The 20,429-nt window shown below is 40.0% G+C and overlaps 1 protein-coding gene across 1 annotated transcript in view; it reads left to right on the top strand.

The window, feature by feature from the left end:
- The window catches only part of LOC130198599 (retinal-specific phospholipid-transporting ATPase ABCA4-like), a 33,242-nt gene extending 22,809 nt beyond the window's left edge, over positions 1–10,433 (top strand). The window contains 22 exon segments of the mRNA XM_056421822.1: positions 106–260; positions 457–581; positions 754–852; positions 1,110–1,391; positions 1,605–1,637; positions 1,723–1,828; positions 1,902–1,976; positions 2,225–2,394; positions 2,699–2,876; positions 3,089–3,204; positions 3,542–3,689; positions 4,761–4,884; positions 5,206–5,335; positions 5,518–5,638; positions 6,063–6,125; positions 6,514–6,620; positions 7,326–7,467; positions 7,676–7,810; positions 8,100–8,203; positions 8,370–8,462; positions 8,896–9,145; positions 9,550–10,433. Coding sequence (XP_056277797.1) covers positions 106–260; positions 457–581; positions 754–852; positions 1,110–1,391; positions 1,605–1,637; positions 1,723–1,828; positions 1,902–1,976; positions 2,225–2,394; positions 2,699–2,876; positions 3,089–3,204; positions 3,542–3,689; positions 4,761–4,884; positions 5,206–5,335; positions 5,518–5,638; positions 6,063–6,125; positions 6,514–6,620; positions 7,326–7,467; positions 7,676–7,810; positions 8,100–8,203; positions 8,370–8,462; positions 8,896–9,145; positions 9,550–9,666 — 2,873 coding nt within the window. The 3' untranslated portion in view covers positions 9,667–10,433.
- Positions 10,434–20,429: the final 9,996 nt, after the last annotated feature.

Raw genomic sequence — 20,429 nt, 5'->3', positions numbered from 1 at the left:
ACGTTCAGGTGCTTCGGTCACTGGAATCTGCCTTTCTGACCAAAGCTTTATTCAACGAAGACATTTTATGCACAGAACTTACTCTATGTTCTCTTGGATCAAAAGGCCATAATGGTGTTACCCATGGTGCATCAGACAGCAGTGCAGGAAAAGGCTCCAGGCAGGTCAAAGGGTTGTCTCTGATCCTGAAGCAGTTCCATGGCCTGCTAGTGAAGAGGTTCCACCACGCCATAAGAAGCAAGAAAGACTTCCTGGCCCAGGTACCGGGACACCGGGATGAGTGGGTTGATGGTTCAGGATGTCGACATGAAGTGGCGACAGTTGAATTCTTTGGTGTATGGAGGGATTGCTTTCTTAATACTAGATCTCATAAAAAAACACAATACATAAGTCCACTTTGTGAGTATACATATTGTACTTTTATTTATGATAGACTTGTATTTTGGGGTCTTTCAGATCGTCCTTCCTGCCAGTTTTGTCCTCATAGCTCTGATCTTCACCATGATCGTCCCTCCGTTTGGAGAATATCCGAGCCTGACTCTGACCCCCTGGATGTACGGACAACAGTTCACCTTCTTCAGGTCAGACCTATCTCGGCAGTTCTCCAAGAGACTAGCTTCAGACATACCATCAGTTATTGATCTTATAAAGACTGATGCTCATGACAGATTGGTGGTGCTAATTGCTTGTGATTTCCCCAGTTCAGTGGCTTCAACTTGATTCTCTTCTGTACATTTGTTCATCCCTCTTTAGTAATGAGCAACCATTTGACCCCAAGATGAAACGCTTCACAGAGCGTTTACTGAGCCGACCAGGCCTGGGGACACGCTGCATGGCAGGAGAACCACTAGGGTGAGTATCGGGACGAGGACAAGACAAAAGACACAACTCATTTCCAGGATTCAAAATGGCTGGTGCAGCACTCCTGCAATATGCAGTCAAACATTTGGAGTTCATGCAGAGTGAGAATGTTTCAGTAGAAATACAGAATTGTTCTCCGCTAAAAATAAACACATCTGAAAAGGACGCCGACGCTTCAGTATCCAGTTTACGTTCACATGATCGTGAAGGCATCGCATGGTGACGTACATCTGTCCATGTCTCCACAGAATGCCCTGTAGTAACAGTACATCCGAGTGGAAGAATCCCGACGTCTCTCCTGTGGTCAGCAACATCTTACTGAGTCCAGAGTGGAGCCAGATAAACCCGTCTCCTTCCTGCCTGTGCAGCACCAGTAAGAAGCTCACCATGATGCCCATCTGTCCCATCGGAGCAGGAGGCCCGCCCCCCCGCCAACGAATCGAGGCCACGGGAGACACGATGCTGGACCTGACGGACAGGAACATCTCTGACTACCTGGTTAAAACCTACCCCGCTCTCATCCGAACCAGGTCGGTTTCTGCATTCAAATCATACAAACAGGAGGAATTAAAAGTGTTTAAAAACTCACAACGGGCTTAAAAAACAAATAAAAAAGTTGTTGCCAAAAAAATATTTCTTTAAACTCTGTTGATGATGGGGAAAACAAAATCCACATTTTATAAACATGATATCCAATTCTGTAAATTGAGTGTGACTTTTAAATTCTGTATTTAATTTCACAGTTTGAAGAGCAAATACTGGGTGAATGAACAAAGGTACTAGTTAGTGTTATATTATTGTCAGTCACAGTCTCCTTGCGGAGTGGATGTGTGGATGAGTGTAAATACTCTCCGTCCTCAGATATGGGGGTCTGTCAGTGGGAGGACAGCTTCCCATCCTGAACGTCGACCCCAAAGACATCCAGAATGTGTTCCATCAACTGGGACGAATGCTCAACATCACAGCGGTACTCACTGTCTTTTTTGTTTAATCATGAATGTGTGTAAAGCTCAGTTTATGATGAGCATTTTCTTTCACAGGGTTACTATTCCGGACTTGCACTGAGGGAGACTGGTCCTTTCCTACAATACATGGAAAGTGAATTCAATGTAAAGGTAGGTGGGGAAGGAGACAGGAGCGGGGGTTTCTGCAAATAGCAAACCAGCAAGTGGTGGAAATTAGGTGCAAACACTCACTGGACTGACTGTCTGTAAAGGCTTGCTTTCATCCCATTGCTTTCCATTTAAGTGGCGAATATTTTATATGAGGACGGTTAATTTTGCAAGCCCCTTCCTTTATTGTAGATGAGGACTGTAATTATCACTGAAGGTTGTGTTCAGTGAACTCTGTTCTCCTCTGTCAGGTGTGGTATAATAACAAAGGCTGGCATGCCATGGTGGCCTTCATGAATGTGGGCAATAACGCCATTCTGCGGGCCTTCTTACCTCCATCAGCCAAACCTGTCGAGTTTGGCATCACCGCAATCAACCACCCCCTGAACCTCACCAAAGAGCAGCTATCCGAAGTCACGGTGTGAGTGTTACTCTTCTGTCATATATTTTGTGTATTTAATTCACTTGTACATAAAAAAAATACAATTATGATACATGCACAAAGACATTCACTTCACATAAAACACGTTTTTTAAATGTATATTTATTCTTATTATTATAATTTTGGCTACTCTGACATTTTACTCTGACATTTTTATAAATCTCGCTAATTAGTATACAGAAACAAGTTTGCAGTAACTATATTCTTTAGAAAATTATGACATTTTTTATGACATTTCCTGACCAGAATGTAGAGTACAGACTTTATCTACTTCATCCCTCAGGTTGACCACTTCAGTAGATGCTGTGGTGGCGATCTGTGTTATTTTCGCCATGTCCTTCATCCCTTCGAGCTTCGTCCTCTACCTCATCCAGGAGCGTGTGACCAAGTCCAAGCACCTGCAGTTCGTTAGTGGGGTCAGCCCTTTAGTGTACTGGGTGGCCAATTTATTCTGGGACATGGTAAGTCAAGCTGGGTTGCATCCTCTTCACGTTCAAATTCTTCAAAGAATTTCTGGTTTTCAAATCATTTTAAATAAATAGATTATCTACATACCTTATGAGTGGACATAAACTCATAAGATAGATGTTGTGGATTGTTCCTTTGAGTGAATTTGTATCTGAAATGTTTCTGTTTATTATCTTATTGTGTGTATGCTTTATTTCTTCCTTAGATGAACTACTTTCTCAGCACCGCACTGGTGGTTGGCATTTTCATGGCTTTTAACAAAAAGTGCTACACATCACCATCCAACCTGCCAGCACTAATAACTCTGCTTCTACTATATGGGTAAGACTTTGCCTGGTTTAATATAGTTCAGTTATGTTTTCTTACTTAAAAACATAAAAACTAATATAATACAAGAGGTCATGAAAAGCAAACGCAGATTGTGCAGGTGAGTTAGTTTTATAGTGTGAGCGCTCCCAGTGGGCCTTATTAGGATAGCTCACCTCTCAACACATAACAAAGAGGACCTGAATAACTGCCCAATTAAACTGCGAGGACATTTATTGTGAGGGACAAAATGCATAAATGTCACAAAAGGGAGGTGAAAAAAAACAAAAGCCAGATCATTATTTTTATGGCTGTAATTGCTCTTGAAATGTTTCTTTTCTCTGGCTCATAGGTGGTCGGTGACGCCCTTGATGTACCCCATGTCCTACATATTCAGTATTCCAAGTACTGCGTATGTGTCCCTGTCCTGCATCAACCTGTTCATAGGCATCAACAGCAGCGCCATCACCTTCATCCTGGAGCTTTTTGAAAACAATCGGGTAAGAACATATAATAATAATAATAATAATACACACACAGTGGTGTAAGCTACATCAGTAGCCAGCTGCCCTGGGTGCATGTCTTTATGATGGTGGGGAGGAAACAGAACATGCAAACTCCACAGAAAGGACCTGCAGGACCTGACAGTGCAGACGAGAAAATGATGAAAGAAAAAAACATTCATTTCAACGCACAGCTAAGACAAAAGGCTTGTTTGAGATGAGCTGCGCCTCGTCTGGAATTGAGACGAGAGCAGGCGGATAGTTTTCAGCAGCCTTCAAAGAATACAGGAAGTCACAGAAAAAGTTACTCCCTGTTAGTTCTGATCCGTAGACTACTTGTAGTTTACAGACCTCCTTCGGATTTATTCGTACGTGTTTGTGAATATTTATTTATGTTGAAATGTGCGTGTACCTGCATTTAATGCTATCCTTTGCTCTTTTTATGTCTGTCTGCCTGTGAAACACTTCGTTGCTTGTTTTTATATGTGTTATAGAAATAAACTTTATTATTATCAACCACACAATATATGATTTTAGATTAAACCTGAGACGAATAGTCAACGATTGTCAGTTAAGTATTACAACTACACACCAAAAATGTTCGACAACACGTGGCGTTTGCTGTCAAATCTAAGAGCCAATCAGATTTCTTAGGTGGCGACAGCCAGGCGTTTCCCATCATGCACTGGGCCACGCAGTCGGTGAAGAGCTACTGCTTAATTCGGGTAAAACATAGATGTAATTTATATCATTAATTGACCCTGTTTCATTGAGGGCTCTGGTATTCTGCGTGATGGCTCACTGGAGTGGCTTTGACACAATAAATAGTGGAAATAGCCTATTATTCTAAGAGTAGAAAACATATATGATAGTTTGAAACCATCAGCTTAACGTTAAAGCAGACACAATTAGAATGGGTCTTTCCTTAAAAGAAGAGATATGTACACAAAGACTGATTAATTATGTTGTGCAGGAGGATTGAAGATGGAAAAACAAGATCATACCTGATATATATATACCTGATAAATATATTAAATGTGTCTGTATGTGTGTGTGTGTGTTTTCCAGTCTTTGCTGATGTTCAATGAGTGGCTAAAGAAAGGTCTGCTGGTCCTCCCTCACTTCTGCTTGGGGCGAGGACTGATAGACATGGCCATGAGCCAGGCTGTTACCGATGTTTATGCCAGATTTGGTAAGCTGATACACTTTAATTAAGATCATTTTAAGATATGTTTCACAATTCCCACCACTAAAAACATTGGCAATATAACCCCTTTTGGGAGAATATTACATTTTGCATATTGACATAAAAAAATAAAAAAAATTCAATGTGTATATTTTCGTTTATCAAAGTTCTAGTTCTAGATATTTTCAGCCACTACTTAGTCGTGTCAGATTTGTGAGTGTCATACCATTTTGCAGTGAAGGAGTAGAGCTTGTGGTATATAAATATTCTCTTTGTACTGAACAAAGGGTTCATTGTCAGCATTTATACATACATTTATATTTTCAGGTGAAGAGTACATACAGGACCCTTTCAGGTGGGACTCTGTCGGAAAATATATTGCTTTCATGGCAGTAGAAGGCTTCGTCTTCTTTACTCTCAATGTACTGATCCAGTACCGGTTCTTTGTGTCCCACTGGTGAGTTACTGGCCATACACACACACACACCACACAAGTGTTCCTACACAGCATCTCAGCCATAACACCAAAGTCTTGACCTTTCCATACAAACGTAAATGGGATAACTCATACGTACCCTTGAACAGATACAAGTGTTGCACTAGAGGCTTCTCCACAGAGGATTTTCTTGCATCCTTCAGGTTATGGGACAACAACCAGACTTCAGCCAGAGATGAGGACGACGACGTGGCAGCAGAGAGACAGAGGATTTATAATGGAGGGAGTAAGTCAGACATCCTGCAGATCAAAGATCTCTCTAAGGTAAAAAGAAAAGCACTGGCTCAAAGATGTCTGTTGGATTTACTCTTACAATATCATCACTAGAACTGCAGGTCTGTTGCTGGTCGTGGATGTATCTGAGCTTTTTTGTTATTCATTTGAAATAAATTCTTTTTTAATATTGTGTGGAATATATTGCAGTTCTCTAAGTATGTGCAAGGGTAAACAATCAAAAAAATAAGATTGTAAAATAGAATATAAGATTTAACCTCTCCTACTTCACTATTTTTTGCTACAGTCGATAACAGCAAACTAACTGATAGTGTAGACGCACTCTTACATGCTAAAATCAACATACACAGGCAGATTAATGCTGTTGAAAAAGCTTCTGACCTCTTGTATTGTTTTTACCTCTTATTCTTTGCTATTGTGAAAAAAAAATCGTTCCCATGCCTTCTCTGCACAGACGTATGTGGGCAGGAAGAGGGCAGCTGTGGACCGAATATGTGTGGGTGTCCCCGCAGGAGAGGTAAAGTCACAGAGTTCATTTATATTGAAAGTTACTATTTATTTATTTATGTTGCTCCAGTTTTCTCTTTTTGTGTTTGTTCAAGTAAACCTAATTATGAAGATGCCGATAGAGATGCAGAATGTATGCAGTTGATGAAATGTAGCATCATTAGCCACCTTAATGAAGTAGATTTACTGTGTCGCTGGTTTTATTTGAAGCATTTGTTATAGTTCTGTTCCAATGTTCTCATGTTCTTAATTAATATATGCATTAAAGTGACATTGTTACGCAGCAAACAATGCCACATATCATATTTTTGTTTCAAAAGGATTTCAGCAGTCATTCTCTATAATAGTGAGCAGAATGTGTCCTCGCATCAAAGGTCTGATGTCTTTTGTCCCGTTAGTGCTTTGGTCTCTTGGGAGTTAATGGAGCTGGAAAGACGACGATCTTCAAGATGCTGACTGGTGACAGTGATGTCAGCTCCGGGGAGGCTAATGTGGCTGGTTACAGGTACTTAAGAAAGAGCATTCAGAGATCTCCCCGGTCGATATCACACAAACTGTTCACGCAACTCTTCCAGGAACCGGTCGATTGAGTTAGAAAGTTTAAACACGGGAACACAGGAAGGTCATTCTGACATAGTTCTGTTTATCTGACTCTAAAACCAACACATGTGGTACTCTAAAGTAGGGAAACAAGTTAGAACCTTAACCTAGCATTATTTTTGTGTGTCTCAAATAATTTCTCATCGTAAAACTATCACGAAAGTAATTTTGGTGCTAATATTCCATGGAAAGGTTCCAACTATTTGAACATTTCTCACAGAATCCCTGTCAGGAAGGCCCTCAAACTGCACTTCAATGAACACTAAAACTATTTTATAACTCCTATAAATTAAAGTATGGTTTCATTTCAAACACTAAAGATATGCAAGTATAAAGTATTTCTGCATTCTAATTTTTTTTATATCTTGGGATTCTACATATTTATTGAGGGATTACAGGTAATTTACCTTAAAATTAAATTGCAGTAATATATAAAAACATTACATAAATGAATAAAAAGAAAAACAGGATGATTCTTTGTTTGTTTTTGTTTGAGCTTTCTCTCAGGTCCTGATTAAATGTTTTCATGAATGATTTCCCAGTCTAAGCCCTCTTTAGTTTTTCTCATGTGACTTACTTCAACAAGCGGCACCTTGCGTCCTGTTTGTAGCATCCTGACAGAGATTCTGGACGTGCACCAGAATATGGGTTACTGCCCTCAGTTTGATGCCATCGATGAGCTCCTCACCGGCAGGGAGCATCTGTACCTCTACGCTCGTCTCAGAGGGGTGCCTGAGTCCGAGATCCCCAGAGTGAGTAGGAGAGCTTTATATCTGCTTTGTTTTTGTTCTCTACATTGTCTCTGTATTGTTGCTCTGTGTTCTCTACAGTTGGATTTCTCATTGTTATTCTTGCTTTATTGATATGAAGGGCTTAGTTAAGAGTAAGGGTCGCCCATCCTAAAAGTGACATGTGGGTGGATATAACCACCAAATGCATACTTCCCTTTCCTCCTTGTAGGTGGCGGAGTGGGGCATCCAGAAGCTCGGTCTGACGGAGTATGCCGGCTGCTGTGCCGGGACATACAGTGGAGGCAACAAGCGCAAGCTCTCCACGGCTATCGCAATGATTGGTTGCCCAGCGCTTGTGCTTCTGGTGAGTTAGCCAATGACAGGGAGCTCATTATTTGGGGGGTTTGGGGCTTTATGCAAAGATGTATTAATGAAATGGTCTATGGATCCAGATGGGAAGCCATATGGGTTCGGTCAAGCCTGGCCTCAAATGTTTAGACATTGGCAGACAACTGTGTCAGTTCAATTCAAACTGGCATACATCTGAGCTCTTTGCCATATGCTGTGATAGATAAGGATTTGGTCTCCGTTCATATGGAATGATGTGATCAGAAAGTCAAGTTGGTTGTTTGCGTTGGCTGTGTGTGTTTTAGGATGAGCCCACGACAGGGATGGACCCCCATTCTCGACGCTTCCTGTGGAACGCCATCATGAGCGTCATCCAGGACGGGAGGGCCGTGGTGCTGACGTCACACAGGTTCAACATCCAATAATGTTAACCGTGTTAACTCTTCGGCAAAAAAATGTTGATGACATCTTGACTGAATGGGCATTTGCTTAATGTTGACCATGATGATTTATTGTTCATGAATATGAAATAGCAGTAGTAAAAATGAAGATGGATTATGTTTGTTTCCCACCAGTATGGAGGAGTGTGAGGCCCTCTGCACTCGACTAGCCATCATGGTCAACGGGACTTTCAAGTGTCTGGGTACCATCCAGCATCTCAAATACAAGTAAGAGGTTTGATACATAATCCATAAATGTTTCTCTGTATCATGGTGCAGAAAACATGGAAGCATGCAATTTATTGAAAAAAAAGAATTTATGGTTAATTTTGTTCGTTATTTTAATTTATTTTTAGGTTTTATTATTATTATGCATTCTTATTTTTGAAGGTTGTATTTCTGTAAAAATACCTAAATAAAATATCAAGTATAAAAATAAAAAAAATAATAATTTAACCTTTCTGAGGGTTGCCTTCTTATTTGAAAACGATGATATATAGACTTTGAAAATACGAACAATATGAAGTTGCACAACAACTTTTGAGGGATAAAACACACCTGTTGTGGATAATGTTAAAAAAGGTTAAAGAAAGGTATAAGAGAATTTAAAGTATTTTTCCGAAATGTGGTTTTACATCCTCACACTGTTTCCTTGATCCAGATTTGGTGACGGCTACGTCGTGACGTTGAAAATCAAGGCAGCTAAAGCGGGCTTGTCCCCGGATCTGGAGACCGTCGAGAGCTTCATAGAAAGCAGCTTTCCCAGCTGCGTCCAGAGGGAGAAGCACTACAACACGCTGCAGTACGAGATCGCCTCCTCATCCCTAGCCAGGATATTTCAGCTGGTGGTGGCCAATAAAGAGAGACTCAGCATTGAAGACTACTCTGTTTCCCAGACAACACTGGACCAGGTACTTATGAACCCGTCTCAACCTGTGTTTCACACATTTGTCCTGATAACATTATTACAATGAATAATGGGGTAAGAAATCATATGAAAATCCACCTGAGCAGTTTGCTATGAATTATTGAGCTGTTGTGATTGGTTTATTGTGTTTGGCTGAATATTTGTGAAAATAATAAGAACAATTTTGTTTCTCGACCAGATTTATTGTTATTTCATTGAGATGAGCTGTTTTTGTTGTTGTTGTGTGTATGTATCTTATAGTGTATTCCGGTGTCTGGACCCCAGGAATAATAGCCAGTGCTTATGCCAGTGCTAAGAGGGATCCTAATAAAGAAAGGGACTGGCCTTGAGGCCTATCTATCTATCTATTTCTTCATTGTGTACTGAATTAGTGTGTCTGTTGTGCAGGTGTTTGTCAACTTTGCCAAGACACAGACAGGAGAAGACGAAGACACGACTTTACACAGACGAACAGCAGGCGGAAGAAAAGACATCAAGATCGCGCCAGTGAAGAGGAAGACTTGACAGGTCCCGGTAATGTAAAGAAACACAGATGTAGTGGTGGTACTATGCAGGGCAGCGATATAACTTTCTACAATCGAAAATTCAAAGCCACTTTTTAGAATTCACTAGCCGAATTGCATTGTAGAATAGAGTTTGGCCTGTTGACCTGCCAACGTGACTGGGAGAACAATTCATGTTTTTAGCCGCAGGCAAATTTTACAAGCCTCTTGCTGGCAACAGGATCTTCCAGGATAATATCAAAGACCAAGTATGTCTGACACGTTACTTAGACTTGAGATCATAGTTGTTAACAGCAGAAATTGATGCAGAAACAGCAGCTTTTTCATGTTGAATATGATTGTTTTTTCTTGGATTGACTGGCTTGTAAAACTGTACATATTATGTGTGTAAATGAATACTTAAAAACCTTAGACGCAGTATTTGTTATTTATTTTCATTAACGCACACCTCAATTTGTCAGTTTTTTTCCTAAACACATTTACTATTGCTTTCTTTCTTTAAGTATTTATATATGCCCTGTTTCATACATGTTATGTTGCTCTCCAGCGTCGGTACAAAATGGTGCAAAAATATTCCTCTTGAAGGATCCAATTGGGGGGAGGGGTATTTATATAAATATAGCTATATATATATATATATTTAAATATAGCTGGAATTATATGTTGTACCTGACAAAATAAAACTGAAACATGTTCATATTTTATGCCTAGCTGATTGCTACTGCATCATCAATCTCAAATAAAACAGTCCGCAGTTTCCTAATGTAATATGCATGTGTGCAGTATTTCTTGAACATATTCCTCAAATAATTTGTCCCTCCCTTTCTTCTCTTAAAGCTACTGGATTCTACTGCATTTAGTGAGATGAAGAGTTGATGGCTTCTTTTTGGAAATAATTCCGTGACCTCCAATGAAAAGCTCAGGCAATTGATTCGTCACAACCGGTATTTTTCTGACTCGCAGTCCAATTACTGTTGTCCTGCCGCAAGTGATGATGTCATTGCCTCCGGCAGCCCCCGAGCCTGAATGTCATTGGTCAACTCAAAGAAACAGAGGGATGATGGCAGGGTGCCATTCAGGGCTGCTAATGAATTCTGTGGTGTGGATCTCTCTCCTCTCTCCGCCGATATGGTCATCTGGATGGAGCTGATGAACATGAATTGTGCCGCTCTGGGATGTGACTGTATCCTGATGAATAGTGAACAAGGCACAATGTTTTATCCATCTTATCAGAACCAAAACCTATGGATTTTAGTACTGTATATGTGCACGAATATGAACACCGTTGTGTTTCTATAAGATAAAAAGCAAATATAAAGTAATGTGTGCATGACAAAGAAATGCCAAGTGAGCAGATCTTTAATCACTTAAACACAGTAAAGTAAAACCTCAAGTGAAAATGATGGGATATTAAAGTGCTTTTTTCAAGTGGAGCCTAATCATTAAGTCAGTGTTATTACTCAGCATTTTATTAAATGTTTGCCACCATAAACTATTCACACCTTACATGCCTACTTACAAAGCTATAAACGAGTGGTTCATCTGAGTACACTGATTGAATTAAACACGGTTGAATTTGGTTTATTTTCCCCTTTGCTGGTATATAAATCCGGTAATAAAATAGTGTTTCTAAATTTCATGGTCAGACTCACCTAGTGATGTGAAAGTACGTAATCAATACATTGATTAAACCCATAAAATCCACGCGATGCAGCGGTTCTGAGGAGAAGAATATGAAAGGTTTTCTTCTGTTACTACTGTGACGATAACAAAGTTCTCAGTCCGCATGTTGCTTTCAGAATCAGAGTTCTTGTTGTCATAATGTGAGGCGTGGCTCCTCAAATCAGGAAAACTACACTAGTACGTTGATGTGGAGAGATTAAAGAGTTAATTTCTACAAAACTGATCCCAAAAGACTTGACAGGTCCACAGACTTAGTTAACATTGCAGCCTCAGCTCACCTCTCTAGAATCAGCCTCTACAGCAGCTCCAGCTCTCACATACAGCTCCACGACGCCCTGCTTTAGATCAATACACATGCAGTTAACTATTTGATCAACTGTTTATTACTAAATCCATTCTACATAGCAGAGCTTGCTCAATAAAACAGTATTGTCCCTGCTTCTCTTTAGTCCATTGTTTAGGCTTTAAGTTAAATGTTATAAAACGCTTTTATGTACACCACATTTAATCTGTATTAAAGAGGCATAAGCATAACTGACATGTTATGATACAGTATTAATATTCTGCTAATTGTTCCTCATGTATAACTTACCCACGTTAATGTCTGTAAAGGCATTACGAAATCCCATAAAAGAACATCTAGAGCGGATCAGCCTTTTGATATGATGGACTGAGTGGCCCACACACGTTAAAGGAGCACCAGTTCTACATGTAATTGTCACAAGGAGTACCTTTTAACCTTAGAAAACAGTAGAATGGGGGTTTTGCTTGGGTATGTGGAGTTGAAAGAAGACAACATTTATTTGTCAGGGAGGGATTTACAAGAAGAAATGCTAACGAGTTGCATAATGGGAAGTATATGAACCGGGGTTTTAGGGTCTTGAACCCATTTACCACTGTGCTCCCTTGATTTAGAATATTCAAACTAATCCATCAAAACTCCTCCAACTGTATTTAAATACAACCATAAACCGCTGGATTAACTCTTTAATGTTCGCAAGACAAGGTTTCTGATTGTAAATTCACCCATAAAACCAGCTTCAAAAAGAATGGATGGACATTTGGAGAAATCAGTACAATGTTTAAATATTATTTAATGTTCAATGATGTGAACGATTGTAAGTTAGTGTGTTTCATGCATTAGACATTTTATGTTTTTAGTTTGCATAGAAGTGTTTATGCTGTTGTCAAAGTGATGGGTTGGCGGAAATTGCCTGAGTCACATCATTTAATACTTATTTGAATCCCCCCCTTTTTTCTTCTTGTAAGTCAGTGCAGCGGGTTTTTGGGGTCGTAAGTTTAATTGGGGCCATGGTTGAGGGATGGAGTCCAAAAAAGGTTACTTGTGTGTGTACACAGAAAGCTGTCAAAGAATAAAGTCCTGGACAAGAGACAAAGTTTCTGTCCAAGTTATGAGCCAAATCGGAGGAGATTGTACATTAAAGTTGACGTGTGTGTTCTGAGTGGGACAGAGGAAGAGAGATATTGATTCACACGCAATAAACAACTTTGATTGCGTTGGACGAGCTGCGTTCAACCACTGGACTAATCAGTGTCATATAGATGACTATAGCTGCATCTCCACGTGCTGGTCTGTGGTCAGCGGTATTGTTTGAGACAAAGACGACAAGCATGAAGGGAAATATTTGGAATTGCTTTTTTTTAAAGTTTGTTAACTGAAAAGTATACTTTTCCTTTTTTCTTTTTCCTTTTTTCCCTCTTCCTCTTATCCTGGATTGCAAGGTCTGCAAATACGTGCTTGAAATGTCCTGTACCAAAAAGCTGGAATCTCAAATACATTTATTTTAATATTTTTGATTCATGCAACTTATCCATAAAACCGTGATGAAAATGAATTATTTCAACACATGCTTTATTTGTAAATAAACCACCTGTATTGGTATGTTTACTGTATGTTTTAAGATGGATTACTCTTGAAAGCGATCCATTTAAAGCTGTAGAATCAGCTTCCAGAGGGACATCGATAAAGTCTGCATTGTACAAACGCTCCGCTGTTTCCTAAATGAACTCGATAATGCTGTTTTCCCTGAGAAGGCACGAATCATCAATAATTTGTTGGTAATTGATCAGTTCCTGCGCTGACCGAACTAAAGGATGTAGCTAGTTCACAGTGAAACAGCTGCACGGCCATCGTTTTGTTTTCTGCACCATCCAGTAGATGATGAGCACACTGAAAAAAAATTTTTGTTGAGAAAGCCATGATTGTCGGTCAAAGTTGTTGCTAAAAATATTTCCGTCCTGTCTCTGACCCGGCAGCAACCACACGAGGGCAGCAGGTTTACACCCCGGTTATGTCATCAAAGTAAGGCATCTCTGCGAAGGCCTCCCTTATCTAGTCACTTCTACGGCCCTAACCTTCAGCAGGTGTGTTTGAAGTCTGAAGGATGTGTGAGCTCACAGGAGGGATTGCTGATCCGTGCGCTTTTTAAACTGCATCGGAACCGTGCAGCTGGCCGGCATCTCCTCGCCTCGTACGTGTGCGTGCTTGACGCCCTTGAGGAATCTCAAACAAATATTTCTCTTTCTCCCTTCTCACACCCACACACCATTATTCATGCAGCATAAAATGTTCCCCTGAAACTCCAAAAACATATAAAAGAAATATACGCGGCTGGCTTTTTCCCACTGCAGTTGATCAGCAAGCCAAGAGTAATGTATATGCCCCGTGGGAATTCGATCACAGAGGGGCACAGTGCAATGATTAGAGTAATTAGTGGACTCATTACGCTCATTTCTTTATCAATATCAATAAACCGTATCGCTTGTGCACACTTGTCTTTGACATCTTCGGTTGTGCTCGGTACTCCCCTAAATCCGAGACAATTGGTAATTTGCATTTTGAGTCACCTGGGACTTAATGCGAGAAGATGAAGTTCTGCTGCTGGTATAGATTTGTGATTTAAAAAATAGGAAAGGAAAATAAAACTTGCTGGAGTTTTAATCTGTAACGACATCTCACCATAACTTGAGAGTCGGCTGATGTCGTTGGTTCGGGTGTGTGGGCTCGTTCGGGCCTCAGGGAATAAAACAAGCCGGTTCTAATCAATTGCAGAGTTGACTTATCATTAGTTTGCCATTCCCCAAAACTTTCTGGTGTGAATTCCAACTTCCTAACTCTGTGTTTTTAGGCTATCACTTACCGTGGCACACTGTCAAGGTTTTCACAAGTTTGGCTCGGGAAAAAAAACTTCCTTCAATTCAATGTTCTCTCAAGCTGTTTCATCAGAAATAGAAACTGAATGTATTAACTTTTCTGCAGTCATGATTGCTATAAATCCCGAGCCAAGGTGCTGTGGTGATATAGTGAGCCATTAGAGATATGACAAATGCATTCATTAGCTTCCTCACAGCACCTTCCCTCCATGCTGTTTCTCCCAGGGGGGAAGTGAGGATAACGTTGTTGCCTCTAAAGGCTGAGGCATCGACCCCAGGTGTAATGGAGGAAAAGATGATGGAGGAAGATTGATGGACGTGGCTCACCTTCAACTGCTCTTCTTAGCCTATTATTGTGATTATGAAAAAATGGGTGAGAGGCAAAGGGTTGTTTTGGTCTCACCTACAGGTCAGGGAAATAAAGAACAGCTGTGAAGACGATTGTCATGGGAACCTGATTCAGCTAAGACTTCTCTGCAGTATTCCTCTGCTCACACATAATGCTTAAGAGATTGAGTGATTGAATAAATTGATTGAAGATTTTTTTTACCGGAGGTCTACAAAGTTGCCTCAGTAAACTAATAGTGTAACAGCCAGACATTAGCAAAGACTATGATACTTTATCATACTTTATCTGTCTTTGTTTTTATTTGATCAGTTCTAGAGGTTTTGTTTTCTGGGTTTTGCGTTTTTTGTTGTCTCGTTTTAGTAATTTAGTTTAGTTTGTTTACTGTTTTATTTTGTAAGTTCACTCTTTGTGATTGTCTGCCCTGCCCTAATGCTCCTCTTGTGTCTAATTACCCCGCTCTCCTTGTGTGTTTAGTCTGTGTTTTATTGTCAGTGTCGCTCCTTATTAGTCGTGTTTCCTGCGTTGTTCCCCTTGTGGCAGTGTGTTTTGATGTTCTTGTTCTAGTCTACTGCATTTTTTAACAGCCTTTCAATTAAATTATTGTATTGTGCCTCCTGCCTTCTCACCCTTATCTGTATTTGGGTCCAGACCTTTTATTACAGAACCTGGTACATCGAAGAACCTGTTTGTATTTAACAACAAGTCTAAGTCTGGACGATCCAGTCAGATTTATTGGAAGGCACCATCGTGAAAACAAAAACATTTCTCATTTTAAAAGTCTGTGGTAGTATCACACATTTGACCTCTCAAGAACTATATCATATATTCTGTGTCAGCTTCTTCCAACTCCTCACAGTGCATACTTTTATACAGGTTCTCCCAACCCATCACAACATATTATTTAGCAAACTTTGGGTTTTCCGGTAGAATTGTTTTAATATAGTGTTGTGTGTTTCCGCATTGTTTTCCTGCACCAGCATCCGTTTGTGATTAATCATCCACCAGTTAATTGCTCCATATTCATTAATCAGTGACAGGCAACAAATCAAGCTTCAGAGGCGTACGTTCAGTCAGGGAAACTACTCTTTGAGCATGCTCCGTCCTAATTTCCTGGCTGTCATTGTTTGGGGTTGTCAATCATAACATTCTTCTATCCGATAGCACAGTGACACAATTACAGAGTCAGCCTGACATCTTGCTGCCATCTCTTTTTAAATAAGAGCGTCTCTCTAACTTCAGTACGTGCATGTTGCTGTTATGCGCTCCTCCACCTCCCTATTACCACCAGGTCTTCGCAGATTCATCAACTTCATCATCTTCATCATTCCATCAGCCTCGTCAGCCACCACCACTGTCTGGACTCCATGGGGGGATTTATCTGGCTGCTGCTCAGCCCTCTATTACAAATCTCCCAGTAGAGTCCCAAGTGCAAAACCCTCCGTCAAGATGTTATCATCACATAATGTAACATCTGTTAATAATACAAAATGATGTTTTCTTCATCTGACTTGGCTCTCCTGATTGAAATGCAGCTGTCACAGTATCTTCTATCAGATATTAACCATCAAGCAAATCAAGACAGTGATGGTTAGTTGATGAGATTAGCTACCTAACACAAACACAAACACACACACACACACACACACACACACACACACACACACATATATATATATATGCTTTTTTAAGATTATAGTACAGTAATTAGAGCAGTCTTCGAGATTCTGTTGTTACCTGACACTGTATGGCATGTTCTAATATTGTAAGCCCCATTTGATCAGGAAATGAAAAATAGATTAGCTGAACCATGAAGCATGAACCATTGTGGAAACTGTGAATAGTTCCCTTTTAAAACGTCAGTCACACCTCATTTGCGGAATCTAATTGAATAATTTGCCTGACGAATGCATATCTCATGAATGTCTGATTGATTTAATTTTAGACTCTAAAAAATGAGAGTGTCGAAACAAGAACATGTGCACTTTTAAAAGCACTAAATCTCATGAGTTGATTACCAAGAGTTTTTGAGACAAATGCAGCCAGAGAAAATACAGGTTATTCGCTGAGTGACACGTCTAGAGCAGCTTGAATATGTCCGAAAGCACGGCAAGCTGACAGCCAACATGCCCCTCCTAACCTGCTGCAGTCGCTGAAGGTAATGAAGGTGGTGCCACATGGTTAGCCCTCAATGCCGAACACAATAAGGTTGACTGCCTCACTTTATTTTAGGCAGTCAGCCTTATTGTGTTCAGGTCACTGTCAACTTCTACTGCATCTGTGACTAATACAAAGTGCTATTTTCCTGGTTGGATTTTACAATGCCAGAAAGTCGTGATGAAAAAATCGCTACGCCTGGAGAGAAAACTTGCCCTTTTCACTCTGCAAAAAGAATAGTCACACAGTATAAATTACTGCGTTTTATTAAGAGTATAATCAGCTGAAAATAAGAATCGTTGTGTTTTGGTTAGAATGAGTTGTTTATCTGCATAAGGAGCCTCTTCCCAGAGCAGAGTTCCATCTACAGTAGCCCTGAATGGACAAACAAAACACTGACCCACTGACACCGACTACTACAATCTAAGAAACCTTTAACTCATGAGATTAATACTACTGTCAAATCTTTAAATAAAGTAGCCTATAAAGATTGAGCCAAGAGATAATTAGCTTAGCACAAAGATTTTGGAACAGCTGGTTCGGTGCAAAAATCTAAAATATCGCTTACAACTACAGATTCTAGCTTTTACAGTGGTGTTTATGTCTGAATTGGAGAACTAAGCTGCTTAGGGTGAGTGTAGCTCAGTGGTAGATCAGGGTCAACCTTCAATCAGAGGATCGGTGGTGCGATCCCCGGCTCCAATCGTCCATGATGTGTCCGAAGGCGAGACACTTAACCTTAAATTGCTTCCGCAGGCTGTACTCGATGTGTATGATTGGGCATGAACGATGAGGGCCGCTGACATCAGTGTATGCACGAGAGTGAGTGATGACACAGTGTTAAAGTGCTTTAGTGGTCGGAGGACTAGAAAAGTACAGTCCATTTATCATCGGGTTGATTATTGAGCTTAAGAGATGTTGTTAGGCGGATTTATGAGTTTTGAAAAGTCAGGTTAGCTGATTTCACTGCACAGTGCACAGAGAAAGTGAATAAGAATGTTTAAATATTTCTTTAACACCTGTTTAACAAAACTCAAACAGCAATGATTAAAGACAATTATAATATGACACATTTGATAAAAGATCTCACTTTAAAAATGTGTTTGCAAAAGAAATGCCAATAATACCTCCACTATCTGCTATTTTCATGCAAGTTAAATGAAAGTATACTGACACTTAAACAATAATATGTGTCTCTCGCTCTCTCTCTCTTTCTCTCTCTCTCTCTCTCTATATATATATATAGTGTGTGTGTGTGTGTGTGTGTGTGTGTGAGAGTGTGTGAGAGAGAGAGAGAGTATGAGCACATCCTTGACAGAGTGATTTAATAATAATGCCATATTTGTTTTATTGTGCTCTTTCTCTCTGTCAAGTCGTGTTGAGATCCCAGAGCAGCCGCCCAGAAGGGAAGGCATCGGGTACTGGACTATAAGATCCCGTCAAGGAATGCAAAGTATGAGAACAAATGAGTATAACCACGAAGTTTGATTTTGCATTGTGTATTAAATAGATGTAATAACCAAGGTATAATATTGATGAGTTGGATTGAAAGGAATGAAGCAAGTTTTCAGCTGCTCGGCTCTGGTTGCACCAAGAGTGGAATAGAACAAGTTCCTCTTTTTCTAATTCAATGAGTGTGTGAGTGTTTAAACTATCACCAAAAAGTAATATGCCAAATTGATTCAACCCTGGGATCTCTTTCCTTCATCCCACAGCACCCACACCACGGCCTCGCCAGTCCTTGGAGCAGATCAACCTCTGAGGCTCGAGTCGTAGAAAGTTCATCTGCAAGAGGGGCCTGTCTGTTTATGCTTTGACATGTTTAGCTGTCAGTCAATGATCTGGGTGCATCTGTCCCGACAGCTGCGGAGGTGAACATCCTTCATGGCCCTCCCAGTCGACCGTAACCTCTTCATCGTTCATAAACCTTGCTTTACCAACATTACTTAAAAAGGCTGGAAGTTGACCTAATATGTGACAATAATTACAATTATAATTTTAGGCCATGGATCGCCAACCTTTTTGAAAAGATTTCCCTTTTTTCCCACTTTTTTCTTGTTAATCAGTGTGCCAAATCAACATTAAGGTTAACATTCACTTTATTTATGACACAACAGAAACATCTTAATCAAACTTCAACATTTAAAAAAACCTCTCTTGCACAAGTATTGCTAGTAGTTACCTCAGGTTGCCTCAACCTGTTTTAAGCACTTAGTTTACACATATCCATGAATAATTTACAGAATATACAGCATGCGGTGTATGCCACCATTTACTATTATTCATCCTCTACACAGATATGTGTCAGAGCAGGTATGAAAATAGTACCATTTTAAAGTATGCAGATGTTTCTGTTATTGTCAGTCGGCTCCAGTGCAATGAGACCGGCCACGGTCCGGTCATCCACGACTCGACCCACAACGTGAAGTGATGTGAGGAGTCTTATCTTCAATTAAACATCTCCAAAACTAAAGATTTGATAATTGATTTTAGAAAACATACACACACATTAGATCATATCCATTAAGGATTTACACATTGCACAAATTCCACTGTGTGCAATCTTACAAATATCTTGGAACAATTATTGACCCAAAACTGAACTTTGAAGCAAACTGTGAAGCTGTGTGCAAAAAGGGGCACAACATATGTTTTGTTTGAGGACTCTGTTCTGTTTCTACACTGACAAAACCATGATGACCTTATTTTATCGTGTTTTTATTGAATCAATATGATCTTTTTCTTTGGTGCCATGGTTTGGAGGCCTGTCTTTAAAGAACAGAAACTCTCTCCATCAGATTGAGAAATGGTCCAGCAGGCTGAGTGGTGAGTCACAGCTGAGCCCACAGTCCCTGAACACCACACAGTTACCACGGATAACCGGCTGCATCTTAAAGGACTAATGCACAGGGACTTTCAGCTTCTCCCTTCTAGACGGAGGTATTTAGTACCGCGGTGTAGAACAGAGAAGGATAAAAACAGCTTTGTTCCAGGTGAACAACTTAGAATAATAACAATGCACTGATTTGGGGTTTTATGTACTTTCATCATCATGTCTGTCTTATTGAGATGAATGCCTCCCTTTTCATTTCAAAACAAGTCGACCTACGGGTACAGATAGAGTAACTTAACTACCAGTTCAACAGATAGAACAGTTGATCTGTTTCCTGCTTTGTTTTATCTTTCTCTTTCTTTTAAGAGCTAATCAACTAATAATCGTTTCAACTCTACTTGTGTATATTGTTAGGTATAGTAATTTCATTTATAACAAAGCATCATATTGAAATTGGTCTCCTGCATGTAAACGTTTCAAAACTGGAAGCCAGTCTGAAAAAGTACGACGAAGGCCCACCAGTGGAGGAGAAGTATGTGGCAGAAAAATAATGTATGACAGCAAAGTACTC

Source organism: Pseudoliparis swirei, chromosome 8 (genome assembly GCF_029220125.1).
Source record: "Pseudoliparis swirei isolate HS2019 ecotype Mariana Trench chromosome 8, NWPU_hadal_v1, whole genome shotgun sequence".
NCBI classification, from domain to species: Eukaryota; Metazoa; Chordata; class Actinopteri; order Perciformes; family Liparidae; genus Pseudoliparis; species Pseudoliparis swirei.
The sequence above is the reverse complement of the archived record's forward strand: the minus strand, read 5'-3'. Positions and strand labels throughout refer to the sequence as shown.